Source organism: Suillus discolor (assembly GCF_016758755.1).
Source record: "Suillus discolor strain FC423 chromosome Unknown F5147scaffold_27, whole genome shotgun sequence".
Lineage (NCBI taxonomy): Eukaryota > Fungi > Basidiomycota > Agaricomycetes > Boletales > Suillaceae > Suillus > Suillus discolor.
In genome coordinates, this window is record NW_024541274.1 from 1 (window position 1) to 22,349 (window position 22,349).

The 22,349-nt window shown below is 46.8% G+C and overlaps 8 protein-coding genes across 8 annotated transcripts; 4 read left to right on the forward strand and 4 right to left on the reverse strand.

Moving 5' to 3' along the window:
- Positions 1-93: 93 nt before the first annotated feature.
- F5147DRAFT_652739 (uncharacterized protein) lies at positions 94-1,936 on the reverse strand (the record flags this gene model as incomplete). Its single annotated transcript, XM_041433671.1, has 9 exons — positions 94-143; positions 193-322; positions 412-559; positions 605-796; positions 877-936; positions 989-1,128; positions 1,232-1,319; positions 1,397-1,643; positions 1,750-1,936. The coding sequence occupies 9 exons, from the start codon at positions 1,934-1,936 to the stop codon at positions 94-96; spliced, it is 1,242 nt and encodes a 413-aa protein (XP_041292799.1).
- Positions 1,937-2,512: 576 nt separating this feature from the next.
- F5147DRAFT_773568 (uncharacterized protein) lies at positions 2,513-5,596 on the forward strand (the record flags this gene model as incomplete). The annotated part of the gene is made up of 9 exons (XM_041441480.1): positions 2,513-3,046; positions 3,104-3,305; positions 3,355-3,583; positions 3,635-3,764; positions 3,814-3,989; positions 4,111-4,135; positions 4,191-4,647; positions 4,699-4,812; positions 5,028-5,596. The coding sequence occupies 9 exons, from the start codon at positions 2,513-2,515 to the stop codon at positions 5,594-5,596; spliced, it is 2,436 nt and encodes an 811-aa protein (XP_041292800.1).
- Positions 5,597-8,086: 2,490 nt separating this feature from the next.
- F5147DRAFT_547935 (uncharacterized protein) lies at positions 8,087-8,395 on the reverse strand (the record flags this gene model as incomplete). Its single annotated transcript, XM_041430354.1, has 1 exon — positions 8,087-8,395. A coding segment is annotated over one exon (309 nt), but the record flags the coding sequence as incomplete, so codon positions are not given.
- A 1,532-nt stretch (positions 8,396-9,927) lies between these two features.
- Positions 9,928-11,894, reverse strand: F5147DRAFT_612507 (uncharacterized protein). Its single transcript, XM_041432463.1, has 9 exons — positions 11,786-11,894; positions 11,652-11,737; positions 11,389-11,600; positions 10,907-11,337; positions 10,837-10,854; positions 10,605-10,778; positions 10,461-10,550; positions 10,356-10,406; positions 9,928-10,308 (listed from the first exon to the last, which is right to left on the reverse strand). Exons 2-9 carry the CDS (start codon positions 11,693-11,695, stop codon positions 9,988-9,990), a joined length of 1,341 nt encoding a protein of 446 aa, XP_041292802.1. The 5' UTR covers positions 11,696-11,737; positions 11,786-11,894; the 3' UTR covers positions 9,928-9,987.
- Positions 11,895-12,744: 850 nt separating this feature from the next.
- On the forward strand, positions 12,745-14,285 carry F5147DRAFT_168611 (uncharacterized protein). Its single transcript, XM_041428370.1, has 7 exons — positions 12,745-12,903; positions 12,956-13,082; positions 13,131-13,322; positions 13,373-13,616; positions 13,667-13,839; positions 13,889-14,014; positions 14,101-14,285. Exons 1-7 carry the CDS (start codon positions 12,820-12,822, stop codon positions 14,163-14,165), a joined length of 1,011 nt encoding a protein of 336 aa, XP_041292803.1. The 5' UTR covers positions 12,745-12,819; the 3' UTR covers positions 14,166-14,285.
- A 1,291-nt stretch (positions 14,286-15,576) lies between these two features.
- F5147DRAFT_576834 (uncharacterized protein) lies at positions 15,577-16,227 on the forward strand (the record flags this gene model as incomplete). The annotated part of the gene is made up of 2 exons (XM_041431346.1): positions 15,577-15,786; positions 15,841-16,227. The coding sequence occupies 2 exons, from the start codon at positions 15,577-15,579 to the stop codon at positions 16,225-16,227; spliced, it is 597 nt and encodes a 198-aa protein (XP_041292804.1).
- Positions 16,228-16,489: 262 nt separating this feature from the next.
- F5147DRAFT_612514 (uncharacterized protein) lies at positions 16,490-18,340 on the reverse strand. Its single transcript, XM_041432464.1, has 7 exons — positions 18,112-18,340; positions 17,997-18,060; positions 17,596-17,939; positions 17,367-17,543; positions 16,966-17,313; positions 16,739-16,912; positions 16,490-16,686 (listed from the first exon to the last, which is right to left on the reverse strand). Exons 1-7 carry the CDS (start codon positions 18,289-18,291, stop codon positions 16,573-16,575), a joined length of 1,401 nt encoding a protein of 466 aa, XP_041292805.1. The 5' UTR covers positions 18,292-18,340; the 3' UTR covers positions 16,490-16,572.
- A 940-nt stretch (positions 18,341-19,280) lies between these two features.
- F5147DRAFT_745706 (amino acid permease-domain-containing protein) lies at positions 19,281-21,933 on the forward strand (the record flags this gene model as incomplete). Its single annotated transcript, XM_041439775.1, has 13 exons — positions 19,281-19,336; positions 19,520-19,738; positions 19,791-19,898; positions 19,950-20,184; positions 20,240-20,414; positions 20,462-20,634; positions 20,688-20,760; positions 20,808-20,985; positions 21,031-21,210; positions 21,266-21,473; positions 21,523-21,664; positions 21,697-21,734; positions 21,784-21,933. The coding sequence occupies 13 exons, from the start codon at positions 19,281-19,283 to the stop codon at positions 21,931-21,933; spliced, it is 1,935 nt and encodes a 644-aa protein (XP_041292806.1).
- Between the last annotated feature and the right edge of the window lie 416 nt (positions 21,934-22,349).

Consider the following 22,349-nt stretch of genomic DNA (forward strand, 5'->3'; position numbering starts at 1 on the left):
GTCCTCAAACAAGAATGCATAACCTGCAATCAACGATTTGGCAGTTGAACCATATCGCAATCGGAGTTTCGTGTCAAGAAGTCCAGATAATGACTATGCCTGTTGAGCCGAAATTGCTGCGCCATTCGGATATACACTGCAGTCTAATTACAACTATAGTTAGTCAAGCTCGACAGAAAATAATGGACTTACCAGGGAATGTATCACACCACCGTGAACGATGGTAATGTTTGAGGTCCTTGTATACCCGTTTAAAAATTAGCTGGGCATGAAGGAGAAGGACTTCATCTGGGATATTCCAGATATCGTCGTAACTCCCAGCCTACAACATGACAGTGGGGAGATATTTCTTTGTCCAGCGTTGGTCCACCTGCATCATGGCAGGTAAGTCAACATTGCGATAGGAGCTACGGTTTCATGTGGTCTGGCGTAGTAGCCACGTTCAGCTGAGTTTGATGGCAGGAGCACCATGGGCACGTGTGGCGGATGGCTTGACTTGACCTTTTTATGAGGAGGCAGCTTGCTGTCAGTGACAGAAGCCAACAACAGATACAGATGTCTGTATGAGTGTCAGAATGAACGCTAGTAAGTTCAGTGTCCTTACCGAAGATGTTGTACGCTGAACCTTCTTTCTTCACTACCGCAGGTTTCGGGCTCAGAAGTGTCCTCAGAAATTTCGATCACATCTTCAAGATCCAGGCCTTCGCTGTCCATGGACCAGTCGGACACCACAGACTCCTCGTTGTCATCTATGAACTCATCCCACACAAGCTTTCCGCTTGAGAGGGTTGTCCACCTGTGTAAATGGAGCCTTAGGCTCAAGTGAGTACTGTTCGCGTTCTGCGGGTGAAGTCGCAAGATCATCATCCGACTCACTGCGCTACTGGAGCTATAGGCTCGTCCGAAGTCCGAGTTGTCATCAAATATGGAGGCAACCTGTGAAGCAAATTAGCGGATACTGCACTAATAAACAATAATGGCCGATTACCTTGGATTTCCCTTTGCCTTGTGCGATAGTAAGGCCTCACGCTCCCCAATGTATTGCGATGTCATCTTCAAAGGCTTTTTCCGATACGGACTTCCTGCCTTGTACTTGAGACGTTCGCCACAGGACGTTCCAATCGATATCTGTAGATCAGAAGTCGCCGTAGTGTAGGCCGTGCTTGTGAGAAAATTGTTGATGGAGGGCGCTAGATGTTGAACTGGTGCCAGTGGGTGGTGCCTGACGGACCTTGGCTCTCATTTTTCGGACGTGATCACTTGAAGCCCATTGGCTATTACGCCCACCTAAAGCAATTTTCTGGGTGCTCGCATTGATACTGGAAGTAAGATTAAGGAATACAACATTGATTCAGTGAGGAGCAACATCATGGATGGTGAGAGAAGGAAGCCTTACAGTGTTAGTGTATCTTTCCCATCAGATACATGTGTCATGGTGTTATCACCTTCCACTTTCGATGATGCTTCACTGATCTTGTTTTGCATGTTGCTGATAGCGTCCCTTATCAACGGCTTTCCACCTTTCTTCATTACCTTCTTCTTCTTTGCTCCTACAGTTTCATCCTCCATGTTCTTGACAGCCTCCTGGTGGCTGTCTGCCTCATTGGCGTCCATTAGGCTGTCAGTATGATTATCACCATTCCCTAATACAGGCTTTGTTGCCTTACGAGCCCTTGGCTTAGGCCTGAACGGGAGCCGCTTTTTTTGTGAGTAATTCCTCCTGCGCCTGTTCCATCTCATTTTGCATACCAGCCAGGCGCTCCAGTCCCTTTTGGGTCTGTGCTTCCTTTGCTTCCTTTGCTTTCTTGAGGGCAAGGTCATCAGCGTTCTTTTGCGCCTTGGTACGCCTCTTGACCTGCGCATCGAGGACTACCTGGCCAGGCCAGGTGGTTGCATTTGACGGACGGGTGCGACGGGGAGCATTTGTGGTAGACATGACTGAGGAAATGAGGTTATGACTTGGGAAGGATAAAACTTTGCTGGAGTGAGAAAATAGCAAGGTGGGTTTGAAATACTTGTAAGCCCCCCCCTCCCCAAACAAGCATCGACACACTAATTGGACCTTGTTACTTAGCATATCGAACTTAGGATTACGCTTTGGTCACCATCCTCTTTCTATGGCTAAGATGCCTACGGGTCCTCGCAGGGACCACAGCGCCCTCCAGATTCCATGTGGTTACCTGCGCTGTGAACGCTACTTCAAGACTCAGGCAGGGTGTAAAAAGCACTGGAATACTTCGCACCCAATATTCAAACCAGCTTCTCCCACCAGGGTCTTGCATACTGCCATAGTTGAAGACTAGCCTGAAGAACTGCACAACGATTTCCTCGCAGGTCACAATGACTTCCATGCAGGTCATGACAATTTCCCCACAGATTTATCTGACGCGAGTCAGGATGATCCTGACAATCTGGACGCAAAGTTTTGGGGGCCGAATGATAGATTATACTGCAACTATCACCCAAAACTAAATGGTAAATTTCTCAAAGCTATATCGACTGCTTGCAACTAATGCAAGTATTTATACAAGCTCGTCCTTGTGACACGACAGGTCAATTACTTGAAGATGGAGCACCCCCAACACCACCTCCAAGCAGATTGCCTGATGACTGGACTCCATACCGGGATCGTGTTGAGTTCAAGACTGCAGAATTCCTGTACACTCGCAACCAAATGTCCACTGGGGACATCAACATCTTACTGGATCTTTGGGCCGCGACCCTCCTGAAACACAACGACAAGCCACCATTTGCGGACTGTCATGATTTACATAAGACCATTGACAGTACACCAGTGGGTGATGTCAAATGGCAATCCTTCAAGGTCCAGTATACAGGGGAGAAGCCGGCACATGATGTTCCACCCTGGATGGATCAATCTCACGATGTCTGGTATCGAGACCCCCATGAGGTCATTCAGAACATGTTGGCAAACCCAGATTATGCAACAGAGATGGACTACCAGCCCTACCGCGAGTTCTCAACTGATGACAATACACGTCAATGGCAGGACTTCATGTCTGGTGACTGGGCTTGGAACCAAGCTGTATGTTCTCTTTCCTTGATTTATGCAGTGGCTATTCACACTTACAATTTTCAGTAGGATATCATTTCCAAAGATCCAGGTACAACTGGCTTGACCTTCGTGCCGGTTATACTCGGAAGCGACAAGATGACAGTTTCAGTGGCAACTGGCGCTAATGATTACTATCCTCTGTATGTATCAATCGGAAATGTTTGTAACAATGTCCGACGTGCGCATCATGATGCTGTTGCCATCATTGGCTTCCTAGCTATGCCACAAAGTAATCATCACCCTACCATTATTGTTCTGCGCTAACTACAGTTGAGCAGCTACAAAGGAGCATGCCTCCTGCCCCACATATCAGAAATATCGCCGGCAACTCTTTCATTCGTCTATCTCAAAGATTCTTGAGAACCTAAGGCCTGGCATGACCAAACCAGAGGTTGTGCGCTTTGGCGATGGGCACTATCGGCACGTTATCTATGGGCTTGGACCATATATTGCAGATTACGAAGAACAGGTTCTATTAGCATGTATAGTGCGCTCTTGGTGTCCAAGGTATGTTCCTAGGAGTAATTTTAAATACCTTCTGCCTTACCGCTATTACAGGTGTATGTCACACTGCAAAAATTTAGATGCCAAGTCATTGCATCATACTCGTGACCATACAGAAGCACTCATCAAAGAAGTATCATCTACTGACCTGTGGGACGAATATGGGATCATCCATGACCTCATCGTAAGTCACACGTCTTGCAGTACTACGGTTGAAATTTAATCCTTTATAGCCATTTACAAATGATTTTCCTCGAGCTGATATAAACCAACTTATCGCGCCAGACATCCTACATCAGTTGATTAAAGGAACCTTCAAGGATCATTTAGGTGAGTGGGTTGGAAAATATCTGCTCCATGTGCATGGAAAGAAAGGAGCAGAGAAAATTCAAGACGAGATAGATAGAAGGTACGTCCTTTTGTGTTCATTTAGTATTTCAAAGCTTATGCCATTGAAGGATCGCCGCGGTTGCCTCATTCTCAGGTCTTCGACATTTCCCAGAAGGTTGAGGATTCAAACAGTGGACCAGGGATGATTCGAAAGCGCTTATGAAGGTAAGTTCAACATTATTTCTAGTACATTGTGATCGCCAGACTAACAACAATTCAGGTTTATCTACCTGCCATTGAAGGTCACGTCCCAACGGATGTGGTGCGCACATTTCGTGCATTTCTTGAATTCTGTTATCTTGTCCGGCATAATATTGTTACAGAATCTATGCTGGTTCAGATCCAGGACGCCCTCGACCGATTCCATCATTACAGGAAGGTCTTTGAGTCCATAGGTGTTGTACCTACATTCTCCCTCCCTCGACAACATTCTTGTTCCCATTACATCCTCCTTATCCGACTGTTTGGTGCACCCAATGGCCTTTGTTCCTCAATCACTGAGACAAAGCACATCAAAGCTGTCAAGGAACCATGGAGGTGCTCAAGTCGCTACAAAGCCCTCAGCCAAATGCTGGTGACAAACCAGCGTCTCGATAAACTTGCAGCTTCGCGTATTGATTTCAAGAGCCATGGGATGCTGAATGGCACCTGTCTGTCAGAAACGCTTCGGGCATTGAGTGAGTGTTATAGTGCTATCATCTTTATCGTTTGCTTAAAACCTATACTAGAGCGTTTGTGGTTAAATAGTATGCCTGATGCCAATCAGCCCGACCAACCTAATGAGAATAACATTACACTACTCCCTGACCTCAACATTACTACGCGGGGTGACAATGAAGAGGGTGAAATTATCGATGGCCCAATAGTGGTGCAGGCCCATGTTCAGTTGGCAAAGACACAGCATAAGCCAGCTCATATTTGACAGTGAATACCTTATATAATTTTCAACATCGTGCAGAACGCCTACACGCACAAACTATACCTGACTTATCTGCAGAACTCGCTATCCCCCGTCTCCATCTCTATAACATCCTCCACTGATTTATATTCGAACAAGTGAACCCAGATGACCAGTGCTCTCCCTCTGAAGTCCTGCTTGCAAGTTGTCCACAATTCGATGGTAAAATCCAAGTTTTCAACTCTGCTTCTTCGATATTCTATGCACCCAGCGACCATAGTGGGATTGGTTGCATGCGCCGGGAGCATATTTGTGCCTGTCCTGTATGGAGAAATGAGGCACCCCGGTATGACTGTGTATTTGTGAACACAGATGCAGGTGTCGAAGGGATGGGAGGCATGGACATAGCTTGTGTAATGTGTTTTTTCTCTTTCATATTTGAGGAAGTTTCATACCCATGCGCTGTAGTGCGTTGGTTTGACAAAGCTGACGACGGACCCGACGAGGACACTGGGATGTGGATCATAAAACCTTCGTATGATGATGGCCATTCACCGTCGATTGCGATCATCCATGTTGATTCTATTTACTGGGCCGCACACCTCATCCTAATCTACGGAACACATGCCATCCCACGGGACCTCAAGCACTATGACTCATATGACGCCTTCCGAGCTTTCTATGTTAACAAGTTTGCAGATCATCATGCATTTGAGATCGCATCCTAGGTAGGACTATTTGACTCTGACTCGTATAATACTAACTTGACGCAGTCAAACAGACAAATGGCCATCTCGGACGAATCGTTCAGATGGGTGCATGCACCCTCCACTTTGGCACACAGCAGTACTCATTCACCAAACTCGTCCCTGCACCTTCCTACGCTCGCCAAACTTGTCTAGGTGCCCTCTTATGCTGTTACGCTCACCAAACTCATCCCTACACCCTCCTACGCTCGCCAAACTCGTCCCTACACCCTCCTACGCTCGCCAAACTCGTCCCTGCACCTTCCTATGCTCGCCAAACTCATCTAGGCGCCCTCTTATGCTGTTACGCTCGCCAAACTCGTCTAAGCGCCCTCTTATGCTGTTACGCTCGCCAAACTTGTCTAGGCGGCCTCCATACAAGTCATTGACCTGTGATTGGTGCGGACTTTTGACGCTCACCAAATTTGACCATGTGCCCTCCAGTTATTGGAAATATCACATGCCTGCTATAGTTCACAGCTCTGAATTTATGCGGGCCATGTCTTATTATTGAGAAGACCTTCAACCAAGATTACACTCGTTGTTTGCCGTCAGAAGATCATTGCAAGTCATTTACATAGAACACTAATTTACATAGCAGACCAATGTAGAGACTTGTGCCTCTCATTGTGCAATATTGCAGTTTTCACTAGGGAGTACATGGCACGAACTTGTAGCATCACTCTGTATGCTTCCTACAGCTATTCCTACATGAGGCGCAGCTTTCCCACGCAACGCGCAACTTGCGCGCGTACCTTTCCTGCGCTTCACAATGTATATGCGCGCGCGCTTTCCCGCGCTTGAGCGCCCTATAGCACCAGCCATCCGGAAGCATCCATCCACTGTCCACCAAGTTCCCTAGTGCGTATATTTCCATTTCTCACATTTGCTTATCGTTCCATCTTTATTTTTATCATGGACCCTTACTTACATATATCTTTACATACCTTACTCGGTAGCGCTTCAGCTCCGCATGACAGCGCTTAGGCGCCATACTTAAGCGCCAGCAGTACATACTATTACTCACTTACTCTCCCACCAGAACGACAGAGGACTGAACCACAACAATACCCATTTACTACCCAGCAGAGCATAGTTGAAATCTATTACTTGGAACCTTGCATATAACATCTCTCAGCTTGCATCTCTCACCTCTTGTCTAGTGCCTAATCATCACTTAAGCAAACTCACTCTTACTCTCTCTTGTTTCCGCATACACGCGCGCACATTCCCGCGCTTTGCATTTGCCAACCAGTAGCGCCTTCGGCGCCAACTACTAGATCCTTGCTGTACTCGCTTCCCCTTTAGGGTCGAATGCACTTGTCGTCTCAAGTATAGCAGACTAGGCAATGCACGACCTTACAACATTTATAGATACAGTCAGGAGCATTGTTCGTGCCTCGCTGTATCGTTGAACCTTCACCGAGTCATTTCACAACGCTTCAAAACACCATCTAACATGAACAAGTAAGTCCCTAACTTGTCATATATGAGATATACTCCTTACCTTGCCCGTCTGCAGTAATTCAAGGATTACGCTGCACCATGCATATGCTCGAGCGACACTCGATCCCGGCAACTCAAAAACCCCCTCAATCTCCTCCAGAACCCTACCCTCACCCCTCCAGCTACATCTTGCCCAACCACCACATCTGCTGGCATTTCTGGCTGATCCACCACGACAGGCCACTCTCGTCCTCGTCCATAGATTTGTGGTGCCGTTGGTGGCTGACGGCGTCTTGGGAATGCGGCGGTTCGCTATCGATCACGTCAGTGATCAGCGATATACACAGCATGGAGGCTACTTACAGGGGCCATAGGAGCCATCTTGTTCATAATCTTCGTGGTTATAGGTGAGTAGACAATGTTTAAGTCTCAACATCAAGATTGTACTGATATTACTACTGCTCGATAATCGGCGTCTCCTGGCAACTTCTTTTTTTGGACGACAAGTAGTAGTACCGCCGGCTCTGTACTACCATGCACCACAAACATCGAGGTGCTTGGCCACTGGTTCTGCAAGTGGTGTCTTCGCAGCACCTGCGTGTGCTTCTTGTTTTGACGCCATCCTCTGTTTGGCTTTGACGTTCCCCTCACACCCATCTTACTCTTAGGCTAATACTACCATGTATTACTTATTGCACTTAATACTACTTTTTTTGCTTTTTTTGCGGTTTAGACTTGTGAACGTGAGCGCGCCCTTAATTCACTTTTGCAAAAGTGAATTAAGTTGGAAAAGCAGTGTATTAAGTAACCTTCACCAAAAATTAAGTAAAATAAGTGAGAAAAGCAGCTGGTGGTTTTCCTGATGCAGTTCCATGATTGGGCTGAGCACTAAATAAAAGACCCCATCGGGTGGGCCTCTGTCACTGAGACTAAGAAAGATATAATGAGCAGCTGTACAATTGTTGAGGTACATACATACTCAATATCCGCTGGCATTAACTCGGTCGACTTCAAGTACACTGGATGTGGACATTGCACATTGAGAGGCTTGTCCCACCACACAGCATAAGTTAAGAAATTGAGAACCGCAAAAGTGAGTGTCCCAACTTCGAGCTGGGTGGTTTCGAGGCAATAGATGGCACAGGTGATGAGCTGCATAACAAACCAGGCCACTTGAAGCATGACCAATCCTTTTGATATCACATTTCCTTTGCTTTTGTCGTGGATCTGCATTGCTGTTAGGGTAGGGAAGTCGATGTACCCGTCACGTATCAGTTTGAGAATGTCATCAGATCGTAGAGTAAGGTAGGGTTTCCCATCCACATAGAGCATGAAAGTGAGGCCCTCTATGTGCCTTACTCTTCCCAAGATTTGGGAGCCAAAGTACTTCAGAATGGTAACGAGAGTCCGGGCAAACTAAATGTGTCTATGTGAGTGTCTGTTCTAATCGCAAAGAAAGGTTGAAGCAGTTGTCCTAATCCGAAAGGGTGATGACTGCACATGTGTCCACTGTCCAAATGCAGGATCTACGTAATTTACCTTTTGGTGTCTTCAAAGTTCTGTGTTCCGATAATTTGTCCAATGTTAATGTTCATCAACAATACTCTATTTGTAGGTGCAGCTTGGATTGCTCTAATGAAGTAGAGGAAGATACATGGAAATAGTGAGCACATTATTGGATGTTACTTTGGGGTGTATGTGTTTTGTTCACTATTTGTATCTTAGTACTAATGGGCATCATCTCAAGGCGCCCAGTGCAATGCACGATGAAGCACATGCCTTCAATTTAGGAGCTGATGTTGCCAAACTATTCCAATTGTAGGCTTCTATCTGCTGCTACGATTCGCAATCATTGCAACCTGGCATTGATACCCAACCCGAAGGCAGCGATTAGATTCAGTGGGCAATGGTCATTGGGCCTTAAACAAATTAGATTTCCATTCAATATCCACTGGGGGCATCACAAGGGATCACAACTGAAGCGCTAACACTTGGCCGCCATTTGTAAACCTCTATATATAAATTTACAGCGGCTCAGTTTCCCTGAATCAAATCAGCATGGCTAATACTTTGCACACCTCAACAGTTCCCTATGAAGGGCGCCAGCATCCTTGGCAGCACTTTCTGGTGCTTCCTACAGTCTGTCAGACCCGATTTCCATGTCGGACCAAACACATCTCTGAGATAACAGTGGATGGTGAAAGTTGAACATTGAAAGTCCACGGTATCAGTGCACTTGAGACTCCAAAAAAGGTCAGACTGCAAGGACTGGAAGACACTTACCGAAGCATATGCGATGCCCTTGCACCACAGGACAGATCCAAAGGAGCAAAGGGATTCGGCGAGAGAACAGATGTGAAAGAACAAAAGGATCAGACCAGACAATTGATATGGTGCCGAAATGTCTACGACCGCATGTAACACTGTGAACAATGGTCAAAGCGGAAAGGACGGCCAAAGTGAAGGACACATACCGGATTGAATGAAAGTAGATAGGTAGAAAAGAACAGACCGAAAAGAGTGAAAGATGGTGCTGACGACACCAGCGTTCGGAAATGAAAGCATCGAACATTGGTTAGCATGGTGGACGTGGCACAACACACCTGCACTGATTCCACCCCCAATGGCAACGGGGCGCACCCGGATCTCACGTAGATCCACCCGCAAAGGGCCAAAGCCAGGAGCCTCGTCAGCCGCATCAGTACTTGCCACCACGCCGCCAAGCAGAGCCCAAAGGGACGGAGAACGAAAAGAATGCGAAAAGAAATGAACAGCGCGAACGGACTTGCTGAGACGACGACAACGGCGGCGGCACACAAACGAAGGGGTTAGTCACTTCAGTAGTCTATGTCATAAGGTTTATCGTGCACATAATCATTGCATATAGTAGAACTTGGGGAGAAAATACTGATAGTGATACATCGTTTTCACGTTAATAGCCCGTTCGACACACCTATGCTTTCCTGAAATTGCCTTTCTGCTTCCAACCATTCGGCGACAGGCCTATCCCTGCCTTCCCATTCCCATTGGGCTAAGAGCTTCTCCTTTTGAATTTCCAACTCTTCTTGCACTTCTCCTCGAGCTGTACTAGACAGCTCAAAGTCCCACATACGTCCTCTACGTTCCGATTCCCGTGCTACAAATTGAGCGAATGGGAGGCGAACGTCCTGGTATGCCTTCAGCGCCGCGGGCAAATTATCTAATGTTGTGAGTGGATGAGCAAGAAGGCGACCAAGCACAAAAGCATCCTTCGTACGAAGTGAGATCACATAGTCTGACGAAAGATCACACCTACCTCTATTGCCTGGCCAGCTCCGGCACCAAAGTGAGGTGTCATCGCGTGGCACTACAGCCCGATTTTGTCAAAAGATCTTCTACATAGTCACAAGGAGAAGCGTACCGCATCACCTATCAGGGCAACTCTGTCATAAGCAGATAACGGCAATTCATTTACTACATGGAGCGCCCATCTTGAGGGGTTTTCGAAACACTGCAGAAATGTCGTCAGTCGAGGACGGCATGAGGAACACAGCCAAAGACTCACTTTCAGTAGGTTTTTAACACTGGATTCAAAGTCCTCATATGATTCCTGAACCTCTTCATGGGACACAGATGAAGTCCAATGGCCCTCAAAAGGTGTGCCAGTTTTGTCCTCGTCGGTAACAAGTGCCACAACATTGATTAGTGTTCCTTGTGAAATTGGGTATGAAACGACGTGCTATGAAGTTATAATGTAGATTAATCAGGCCAGTAATAGGCTGATAGCAACAATCTACCTTTCTCCTTCCGCAAAACTACAAAATGGGAGTTAATCACAATGATCACGACTGCTTTGTGCAAACTCACTATCATGAAATTCGTCAAGGCTATGTGGTCTGGATCCAATTCCGAGAGCTTCTTTGCCGGGAATACAGTGCGATAGACGAGCGTTCCGGTCCAAGATGGATCAACGTAGTGTCTTATCTTACTTGGGTCTACGACATCCTCGTCTAATGTTTCAAAAAGCGTCTTCCGCACTGAGGAGTGGATACCGTCTGCTCCTATTAACACGTCCGTAGCTGAGGTGCTGTCATCAGCGAACTGAAGGATGAGTGATCCTGATAACTGTTTGTCATATCGAGTGAGTTGTTTATTAGAGTGAAGGCTGCACGACGAGGGGAGATATTGCTTGAGGGTTTCCATGAGATGCTGACGGTTCATATGAGATGAGACTGTGGGGGGTGATTGAAGCCATTCAAAACCACCCTGTGGAATATCAGACCTCCTGACTTTTAGCGCTGTCGGTATGAATTAAGTTACATACGGCTGTCAAATAAACTCTGACAGACCTTGACTGGAAGAAGGGGGTTTTGTCGAAACGCGGGAGATTTCTTCGTACATGTCGAGTTCTTTCATGACCTCTATTGTACGACTCGAGAGTACAATTCCGGCCCCACCAGTCGTGGTACCATCATCCGCTTCATACAAGTCTATGTGGATATCCTGATCTGCAAACTTCCCGATTGTGACAGCGAGAGCAAGCCCTCCTATGCCTGCACCGCTGCACAGGAAATTCGTCTGCGTTACGTTCTTGAGGGATTATCCGACTCACCAGATTGCTACTCGAAATTTGGGATCGGCTGATGAGAGTGGCATTATAGTTTGAATTTTACAAGTGCTATAAGATGGCCGCAGTGGCTACATTTTATAAGTCAAGTCGACATACATTTTTGGGTGACCACTGACTAGTCAGGAACTGCGTCCCAGAAAAAGCAGAAGTGTATCATCACAACCGAAGAGCTGGCATTTGCTGGCGCCTGCTTGACTGTAGATATTTGAGTTCGCATTGCGTAGAACCGTAGGGTCGGAATATGTCTGTTTAACTAAGGAAATTTACGATTAGCTACGTGGTACGATCATCGGGCCACACAATGACTGAAGAGAATGAGTATTCTAGCTGCCGCTTGGCGAAGATTAAGGTAGTTTTGGCCGATCAGCGGACTGAATACTGCAAGTGCGACAGCATGATGGATAGCAAAAATAGCTATCCCTGCCGATGAAATCTTGTGCCAGTTTACGATGAATGAAAAGGTTTTAGCCACATCCGTCGTCGAGAGGACGAGTCTGAAATAGCCGATCTGTCGGTCAGCACAGATACCAGGTCTATATCTGCGACCAAGTCTAGCCTAGTGCACTGTGCACGTTCGACACGGGTAGCGGAGTTTGAAGTTGCCAGCGGCTGACTGTCGTGGCGGGATGTCAGCCGCTGTCACAGAGCACGGATCGTGTTGCTGCGGCACACCAAGCGCTGGCCGGGGTAGGCAGATGGAGGAGAGAAAAAGACAGGGAAGGAGGAAGACGTTGACATTGCCCGATTGGGATGGAGCCCGAAATCAGCATTCCTCGGCGGCGGGCACTTCAAGCAGGCGGGGGGCGTGGTCACGGTGTAGGGTGATGCCATGAGCAATATAGCGCCATCTAAACTCCGCTTGAATCACTCAGACCTAGGCCTGATCCCAGACACAGACTTGGAGTCAGACATGCACGTACACCCAGATCGGCTATAAGTATCCTGTACTACATTCACGTCGCCGACGTAGCGCTAGCCATCCGCACTGCGCAGTGAGCTTTTGTGGGTCATGTGGGGTCATTTCCAGTTACATAAACACAACCTATGAATATTTTTCCCACAATATTGACTTTGAACAAGTTACTTCAAGAATCAAGATATCAGTGTCACTGACAGTTAACCGTGATACCTTTTGTCGCTACACCTTGCCATGACGAAGCATAGTAAAAATAATACGGCGTCTTCGGTATTTTCTTACGCCGAGAGACAGAAGGCGGAGTATGGTACGAAACGGGTGCGTCTGCTCAGCTACATCATACGAAGCTTTTCACCAAGTACTACAACAGCAACGCCTGGGTAATGAATCAATGCGAAATTTTGACGCATGTTCTTTGTGCTTGCAGCGAGCGAGGGAGCCGATAGCATGCGATCAGGGTCATTTATTCTGCAGGGAGTGTGCGTACACTGACCTACGTAAGTTCACAATGGCATGCACAAGTTTCATATAAATTAAGTATCCAGTGACACAGAAAAAGGATATTAAGCGGCAGAAGGAACGCCTTGAGCAGTTGAAGAAAGAAACTGAAGAAGAGAAAGAGAGAGCTAGAGAGGCAGCCAGAGAACGTGTACTTCGTGATTTCGAGAAGGGTCAACTGGGGTTGTCTGCGAACCTGCCATCTGTTGCATCTGCATCTGGCGTCGGAGCAAAAGGTTGTGCGTATCTCGTCCATTCACTTCTCCCAGTAATGCTCAATTATTCCCAGCCCGATCATCGAAACGGAAGCTTGACTTCGACTCTTCAACAGTTGAAACTCTTACCCGTGAAGCCGAAGAAGCAGCTCTAAGACAGATCGAACGAGAGCAGGCGGAGTCATTACGACACAAACTACCGGACTTTTGGCTGCCTTCGCTAACTCCTACATATACCTCAAGCGGTTTGCCGAGCTCTCTCAAGGATGTTAAGGTTCAAACAACCTGCCGGGGAGGGAATCCACCCCACCCAATAAGGTCAGTATACATGATCTGTCATGATAAACAATTTCTCATGACGTTTTAAGCCTGAAGTCATTGGTGCCTGTGGGGTTTACATTACTACCCGCTGCTTCGGCGTCACAATCGTCAGATTCTACTCCCGTGGAGAGTGAAAAGGGTAAATCCAAGTTAGAAGATGATGGAGTTCCGATTTGTCCGGCGTGCAAAAGTAATCTTCACAATAATAGGATGATGTTTCGTGAGTCCACCATGCCTCTGACATCGCTTGCAGGATTGACCACCCGTAGTCATGAAACCATGTTCCCATGTTGTGTGCAAAGTATGTGTTGATAAGCTGGTGCGGGTGACGAAGCAGTGCATCGTTTGTGACCATACACTTGATGATAAAGACATGATCGAATTAAAGAGAGAAGGTGCGTGTTTGTTTGGGTCGCGTAGGTCCTTGTGGAGCAAAAGGACTACGTCTTGTTTTACCGCATTCTGATCATGATATTGTCAGGCACTGGCTTCGCAGGAGGCGGCATTGCAGAAGCGAAGAAGACAGGTGTCGCGTTCCAGGGTTGAAAGTACTCGTCTGTATCAAGATCGACTCCATAGGTCTTGAGTCGGTTTTCACAGTTCAAGTTGTTAAACGTTGTTCTCGGTTGATTGAATGTGCGCTGTTTTGATAGTCCCTCTACAGTGATTCCCGACTTGCAATTTGACTGTTGCATATTAAAGCTCCAGAATAGCTTTGAACGCGCATCTACGGCCCCGTCTAATGCAAGTTCCTAGCTTTTGCAGGGGACACCTGCTAGTACCTAATGTTATGCATGGAGCAACAGGTCTCTATATTTGATGTTCTTTCGCAAAAGTTTGCTCAGGCGCTGCGCCGTACATGCATCTTCTTCCTGAATGTTCGACAGTTACTCTGCATCGAACAGTCCACTGGTCAGGAAATAATCCGTGTTCGGGTATGTTTATTGAATATGCTTAGTATATCGCCCTAAAGAACAATAAGGTCCTGGGATCCAGAATCCATGCAATCTCGATCAAACCGTCTTTGTTCGTTTCGCTCAGTCACAATCTAACTTGGAGGTCAAATTTGTGGTGTAGCAGTGGACCTCAGTGTGGTTCCATGTCATCTCATTGTGTGGCGTGGGTTCATCTCTCCTTTGATAACAGCATTGACTCGCCACTGCACTACGCATTGTGTGCGAGCTGAGCCACGAGCCAAGCAGTGCTGTTGTGTCCCATTCTCATTACCACTACCAGGTTTGACAGTGCCTCGTGTTTGTATTCCTCCCTCATTCCACGATGCCCGATCCACAACCAACCAATCCACCACACCCACACCCATACCATTCAAACATATAAACCGCGATACAGCTCATACTCATGGTCTTTCCAACATCACACCTACTGTCGATTGCCTCGTCAAATCATGTCGCTCAACACGCTACCATACCACGTTTCATCCCAATTTCCCAAGCCGTTCGAGAAGAACTCTCGGTGGCACCTCCTTGAAATTGACTTGGAGATCAAGAGACGCAACATGATGAAGTGCTTTGCGAATAACCCTGGTGATCTCCTCCCGCCAAGCCCTACTACTCGTAACGCTTGGAATCTGAAGCCCAACAAGAAAGTCGGCACGATCCCGCCGCAGGCGCGCGGGGATGTCATGTCTCTTCGCACGCCACCAACCACCATGGGCGCTTCTTTCACTGTCGTCAATGATACTTCATCTTCTATACGTGAGGCTTGCACTCCTACTTCACACACATGCAGCACGAACGATGTTTCCTCGAGCAAGGTTACTGGACGTTATCAGCCTAAGACAGATGGAAAGTTCTCACTCAAAACCAACTGTCCTGAGCAAAACGCATTGTCTCCGAACGACCAGCACTATTCCGCAAATACCGAAAACAGTCGTGTCACGCAATCTGGCAAATCCTCGATCTATGCGGAAGGGTTTAGAAAAATTGTCGAAGCCAAAATGGCAGAACTCCGAGTTCATGGCTTGGATTTCGTTGTCGAAAGTCTGCTGACCGATGGAGTGCAGAATGTTGACTCGGCGCTGCTTGTTTCTATGGTAGTACAAACGATGTTAATCAAACTGACGAAGGAATCGCCGAAACAGATAAAAGGTCTCGAGAGGATCTTACGCGTGCGCGCTATGAACATTTTTCGCCTACACTGGAAATCAGTTGAGTCCTTCCCCGCTGATTGATAAAACAGGGGCACTAAACGTCACTCGCAGGACGGCAACTGGAAGAACATATGCTCCACAACCGGTCAATACTCTGCCCTCACACTGACGGGCGTAAACAAGGCTGGCCTTCTTGGATCACTCTTCTCTGCTAATATCGTCACAGCTGAAGACATCGCCATTTGCTTGTTCATGCTACTAGAAGACATACACTTTGACCGTCTGTGCGCCATACACGCCCTCCTCTCATACGCAGACCACAGATTGTGCGAACCACAAAATCTGCCAGTATTACTCAAGCTCAAAGAAAAGTTGCGCGTCGTCGATCCGTTAACTAACTTGTGTCTGTGGGGTCCCGTACCACATTCCCAAGCCCTCATCCAGGTAAGCATTAGGACTTACTGTAGGTGCAACTATGTCTCAACAAATGTTTTGTAGAAAATTTTTGATATCATTGAAGGCTGGATGGTTCACATTATTCAGGCACGCAAGCGCGAACAAGGTCGTATTTTTGCGGGATCATACCCAACTTGGACGCCTCCTCCAAATGCCAGTGTAGGGCCACGACTGCGTGGAATGAGAAACGAAGCCTAACGCTCGAGGTCTGGATGTTATCGCACAGGTTGCGCTGACGTATTGTAAATATATAATGTACCTTCATGTTCAATTCATGTTTGTCTGTTCTCTCGATTCAACCAAGTTCATGTTTGCATACCAATGTTAAATTCAAAAGTAGTTCGTGAGCATCCTTTTCGTGTGGTAGGTGAACAGTAGGCAGTTTATTTACGCCCCTCGAGCGACAAGAAATTGTTCCGGTATATCCGGATTCTCGTAACGAGTGAGGGTAGGTAAGGTGTATAATTCAGCCCTGTCGTTCATCCGCACCTCACGTCGTACCTTGTGCTCTAGTGAACAACGAAGGTATTGTTTTGACTAGAAAGGAACTCACATTCCAAACCCTTGTATCGCATCCAATCTGAGTCACTGTTGCAGGACATTGTCGGACGATGCGCAGAGCATCATTCATCATAGACCGCTCTTGCGTTTCATTCAGTTCATGATAAAAGTTGACATGAATCGCGCGGAGGTTACGAGCAGCAGCAAAACAACTGGATACATCATCCTAACAGGTGTGGATGAGAACTTCAACTCACAAAAAAAACACAAGCTACGCACCAGATTGTGCCGCGTGGTGACGACAAACAGTTGCTCTAAAACGGAGCATCGGGAACATATGTCGCGTAATGCACCCAAACTAATTGTCATCCGGTCAATAGAGAATCGCTTGAGGCGCGACCCATGCATCGTGACAATGGTTTTCCAAAAATTGTCCGGGACAACCACTTTAGCGGTTGGCGTCATAGCATAAACTTGTAATATTTCTAATGGCGCGGTGGATAGCAGTTCCGTTACATCATCCGTCCATGTCTGAAAGGGTGTTTCAATATGAACTGCCAAAGTGATTGATCTGAGACGCCTAAATGCCCGGTGTTCCTTGCAGATGCGGTTGAAGCTGGTCATATCCTGCTCGATACAGTCAGCAGACGCGTAGCGATGGCGAAAGGTTGAAGACTCACAAACGCCGGGGAAAGCCTCTCGAGTCCGATACTTGTGAGGCCATTATGATTGGTTGATACAATTTCACCAATGCCTCTATGTGTCACCTTTGGACATCCAATGATTGATAATTGATCCAGTTCGGTCATGCTAGGAGCGAGAGATTCCAGTAAGGTATCGGTGATTAGACTCGATGTCTACAAAAGGGAATGAGATCAAATTGTTCAGTCGCTCTGATCCTTGTCATACCTGACAGATCATAGTAAGGTTCCGAAGGGTTGGACCTGTAGCGGATATCCAGGAGGGAAGAATTTCAATAACTTGCGCGCTCGGCATTATGAGTGATATTCTAGCCAGTTTGGAGAATCGTGTAAGTATGTTGGGATCATAGTATCCGCTGTCCTTTCCGTTGATCTCGAGTTCTTCAAGTTGGGGGCATTGCTGGAGAGCCAGGAGAATCACCGATTCCAATGAGCCATCTCGAGTCCAGGCACACGATCTCAGGTTGACACAATTCCGTATTCCTCTTGTACAAAGATCCAGGAGGTCACTGTAGGAAGAAGAAGGGAGTGCCTTTGGGAAGGCTCTTATCTCTGTATAAAGAGGTTAGTAACTGCGCTGGTTGGTGTTATCAACTAGTCTGCGCCCACCGAGACGTGAAACATAACGTGCAAGACGAGGACAATTTGAAAGCGTCTGGAACAGCAGAACGACCTATTCTGAGTATGAACAACACCAATTATATGCTATAAACATTGGATCCACCTTTGACTTGGCCTTTGTGTGCCATGCGTAGATGTAAACGCGCCGATAGAGCCTTTGGATCGCAAACTCGTTGAATGACTTATTGACCAGACATAAGAATGCAAGATGTTGGGCTCTGACTATGGAATCAAATATTATAGGCAATAGTTCGAGAGGGATGTCATCAAAGCTGAGGGTCATATGTAGTAGGAGCGGAGCGGCAGCGGCAGTCACTGGCAGTATACTGGTGTATATTTCGTTATGTAATTAAAAGCGGCTTCAACTTCGCCAATGAAAATCGTTTATCGTTTATCGCAGATCACATGCAGGACTACAAATTTCACAATAGTTCCCAGCCTTATACACCCATTTGTTCGACTGGTATTGTTGTTTCATTATTCGCAGATATTATTGCCTTTGAAACTTGGCTGAAATTCTGGCCAGTCCGGTTCCCATGCATACATCCGCCTCCCATATTCATGGGAAGTCAGAAATTTACCGGTCACCAGCGTTTACCTATACTTAGTGGCCTTGCCATGAGGTGCCAGTGTGCCACTTATCTAGAAGTTGACAACAAGAATGGTGGCGGATCACTAGCGAGCAGCTGACCTTGTAGCTGCCAATTTAGTCAGTACTAACCCTGACGTCTGCAGACAACTGATTGAATTGATGGTAATAACACACAACTGTATGAGTTCAAGAATTTCAACTTGCGAGTCCATCGCACCGCGTCGTTTGTGGCGCGGGAAAGTGTTCGGATAAGGCAATTTTAGAATTTGGGAATTTTTGTACGGGAGCCGAGCATTGCATTAGCAAACAAGGGACCCACGGATGAGGATAAAATATAAGCCCGCGCAAAACCCCGGATGCGTTGAAGATGATCGTGATTCGTATGGCTTAGTACTATACCGTGAAGTTCATTGGGTGTTTTAACATTTGTCCTAACTTACTTCAAGCCTGCCGTATATATGAAATCGAGAAGAACAAGGGTCACCTCACGACCGAAGCTCTTTCAAGTTCTGTTCGTGTCGCGTTTAATTCCTGTTCACCAGCGCATCTAGGGCACCTGCCGCATTACTCATACTAGTACTGGGTCAGTTCTCTGTCTGCTTCACTGTCGCAGTCAGGCTAAATAGGAGACCCGTTCGCCAATTCATTACTGTAAACGCGATGCAGATGTCTGAAAAGGAATGCATCTCACTCGTGCCTCTGCATTCCAGCGAAAACTCCTCATCTCGTACGAACTGTGAGTGGCATCGTTGAACCGATGTTTCAGTGACCTCGCTGACAGCCAACAAGACTCCCGAACAAACCTTGGCTCGCCCGTTGCCACACCCCCCTTGTTCAACCAGTCTCAATTTGACATTGTTCTCCGGCGGCAGCATTCTCGTCAAGAAGGAAAGCCAAAATTTACGGCTGTTCCCTCGAGATTTTTGAATCTCACAAATGATTTTGAGTTTGCTGGCTGGGGTTCTATCTCTCATCTCACCCTCGTACCCGAAGATATACATCAGGGTGATGTTGAAATGACTTCATTCCGAGAACAGCAGGTTCTTGGGCAGTTTACAGCCAGTGCGCTTGCAGCCAATGACATACTCGGCGGTGTATTCTACACTCTGCCAAGCGTCGTCGCTCTCGCTGGTGTCTAGTGAGCTAATTTCGCAATCAATGTACATTTGAACACGCTCAACTACTTCCAGTTCCCCTATTTCGCTTTTTGTGGCAGCTCTGACTCTATTCCTTTGGCGTCCCGTCATGGAAGAAATGGCTTCTGCTCTTCCGATTAGCGGGGCTCCCTACACCTATCTGTATGTCGTCTTTGCTTCTGAATAGAAATATTTATGACCAATTACCACCAGGCTCAATGTATCCACAAAGTCTGTAGCTCTTTTTGGGGCCGCCCTCCTTCTCTTGGATTTTTCAGCCACAGCAGTAGTTTCGGCTGCAACTGCGACATCCTATCTTGCAGGCGAAGTCTCGCTACCATTTCCAGTCTATGTCGGTGCTGTCCTTGTTTTCGTTTTATTTACTGTCGTCAGCCTTTCGGGCTTGAGAGAAAGTGCTCGCGTAGCAACTGGTGTACTGGCGATGCACGTGAGTCCTGAGGTTTCTTACCGTCTACCTACTTTTGATCATATGTCGGAGCAAGGCTGTAGTAATGATCATGCTTATCGTAGCTTCTGTCATTGCTTGGGGCAGAGGTGGGATGGCTCAGTTCAGATCCAACTGGTCGTTGGGGCACGTCGGATTGTCTCCAGCAGCTATAGCCCGACAGGTGTTCAATGGCGTATGTATAGGGATGCTAGGGTTGACTGGATTTGAATGTGAGTGTGTTCACTTGCAACCTACAGTGTAATGTAATACAGCTTAGGCGCACCCTCATATACGTCAAAGATGAAGAAGAACCGTTATCCCAAGGTTCTGCGCAACCTGCATTTATCTGCACTTGTCCTCACTAGCGGGGTGATGCTCCTTGTTATGGCATTATTGCCTCTCGACGTGGTCGAAAGTGGCAACAATATCCTCAGTTTGTTGGCTCAAAAGGTGTGTACCCTTCCAATTTTCGATGACTACGCGTGATGCTGAAGAATGACTAGGTTGCAGGGCGGTGGCTACGAATAATGGTCGTAGTTGACGCCGTTGTTGTACTTTGTGCGGGTGTGCTTACAGGTTCGTGAACATTATGCGTCGTGATCCATACTCATGTTGTATTTTAGGAATCTTGAGCGCCTGCGAGCTCCTTGTTAAGCTATCATGTGATCTCATCCTTCCTCGCGTATTTCTTGCTACGGTTCCAGCGACAGGCGCCCCTTATGTCGCGATCATTTCATTCATTGCATTCAGTGCATTAGTATATGCAAGCACAGGCGCAAACCTGACTGTGATATCCCAGATGTGTGTCCTCAAATTCAGCAGTATCAAAATTCTGACATTGAACAGGTTTGCAATGGTGTGGTTGGCTGTTATGGCGCTCTTCCCAGTCTCCCTCTTACTCCTCCGTTTCTCACGACCTCGACTTCCGCGTGCATCCCAATGTTCACTGTTTGTCGTTGCTGGTGCTATCAGTGTCACTGTAACAGTAACGGCAGGCAACGTGGCCATAGATCCTACCATAGCAGGGTAAGGCACCTATACCTATACCTTGTTGCGATATTTCGCTAAATTACTGCTTTAGATGGTTTGCTCTGTACCTCATCATCCTTCTCGTCTTATTCTACATGTCGCAAAATAAGGTGACTATGTTGCGATGGGTATACTGGGCATATGACCAGCTTCCCTGGCTACATAGACAGCAGTTTACCAAAGGGTGGGGTGACAGTCTGATCCGGCATATGAGAAGCCTGCGTAGGCAGGAGGTTTGTTTGCTTGTTAAAAGCGACGAGGTACGTGCACCGAAGTAGAGGATGAATATTACTAAAATTATTTCTGAAGATCGACAACTTGTTCAATATGATTCTTTACGTCCGACGTAACGAAGAAACATCACATCTGAAGATAGTGCACTTTCATAGCGGAGACATACCTTCGGAGATGGAGGCCAATGCGAGAAGCAAGTATATCGTGCTACATTTCTGTCCATGATCCTGACAGCTTGGTTTTTTTTAGTTCTGGATGAAGCATTTCCTGAAATCACTGTTGATCTGGTGCGCGAAAAATGGTCTTACTTAGCGTTTAACGTCTGACCTCTGGCAGATGTTTGTGGAGGGTCAATTTGATCCAAAAAATCTGGCCGCCCTAGCACACCATTTGAAGATTCCACGGTCCCTCATGTTCATGAGTAGCCCAGGTCAAAATTTTCGGTATTCCGTGGCAGAGCTTGGAACGCGCATTATTTCGATCTAGCATCATACAGATCGCATTAACATGAACTCGGTGCTGCGATAGGACGCCGTCCTTGGATAACAAGCACTTTTTTTGATACTTGTAGATCGTCTGCTGTACAGTAGGGGCAGTTGTCTTTGATCTGGGCCACAGTATGGATATATTTGTGAACAGTGTATAGAAATATATCGATAAGTCATTTATGATATCTGCAGAGCTTGTTATAATGGTCGTGACTCGTTAAGTTGAGTGCCATGTTATCAACGTACGCTAGGGCCAAAAAGCTGAATACTGCTCTGAAATTTGCACAACATAATAGTAACCAATACGTTCTCGACTGTCGTCAAACACAAATACGGAAATTGAATATTGGATATTGAGGGGTAGCAAAACCTCGGACAGAACTGGAGAAGTCGTATTTACCAATCAGCTAGCTC

Coding starts and splice junctions, on each gene's coding strand:
- F5147DRAFT_612514 (XM_041432464.1), bottom strand. CDS start 18,291: ATGACCCTCAGCTTTGATGACATCCCTCTCGAACTATTGCCTATAATA. Junction 17,544..17,595: donor ACCTTACTATGATCTGTCAG/GTATGACAAGGA, acceptor TCCCTTTTGTAG/ACATCGAGTCTAATCACCGA. Junction 16,913..16,965: donor TCACCACGCGGCACAATCTG/GTGCGTAGCTTG, acceptor CACACCTGTTAG/GATGATGTATCCAGTTGTTT.
- F5147DRAFT_612507 (XM_041432463.1), bottom strand. CDS start 11,695: ATGCCACTCTCATCAGCCGATCCCAAATTTCGAGTAGCAATCTG. Junction 11,601..11,651: donor AAATTTCGAGTAGCAATCTG/GTGAGTCGGATA, acceptor TTTCCTGTGCAG/CGGTGCAGGCATAGGAGGGC. Junction 10,551..10,604: donor GTGTTAAAAACCTACTGAAA/GTGAGTCTTTGG, acceptor ACATTTCTGCAG/TGTTTCGAAAACCCCTCAAG.
- F5147DRAFT_168611 (XM_041428370.1), top strand. CDS start 12,820: ATGACGAAGCATAGTAAAAATAATACGGCGTCTTCGGTATTTTCTTAC. Junction 12,904..12,955: donor CGGAGTATGGTACGAAACGG/GTGCGTCTGCTC, acceptor GTACTACAACAG/CAACGCCTGGGTAATGAATC. Junction 13,083..13,130: donor GTGTGCGTACACTGACCTAC/GTAAGTTCACAA, acceptor TTAAGTATCCAG/TGACACAGAAAAAGGATATT.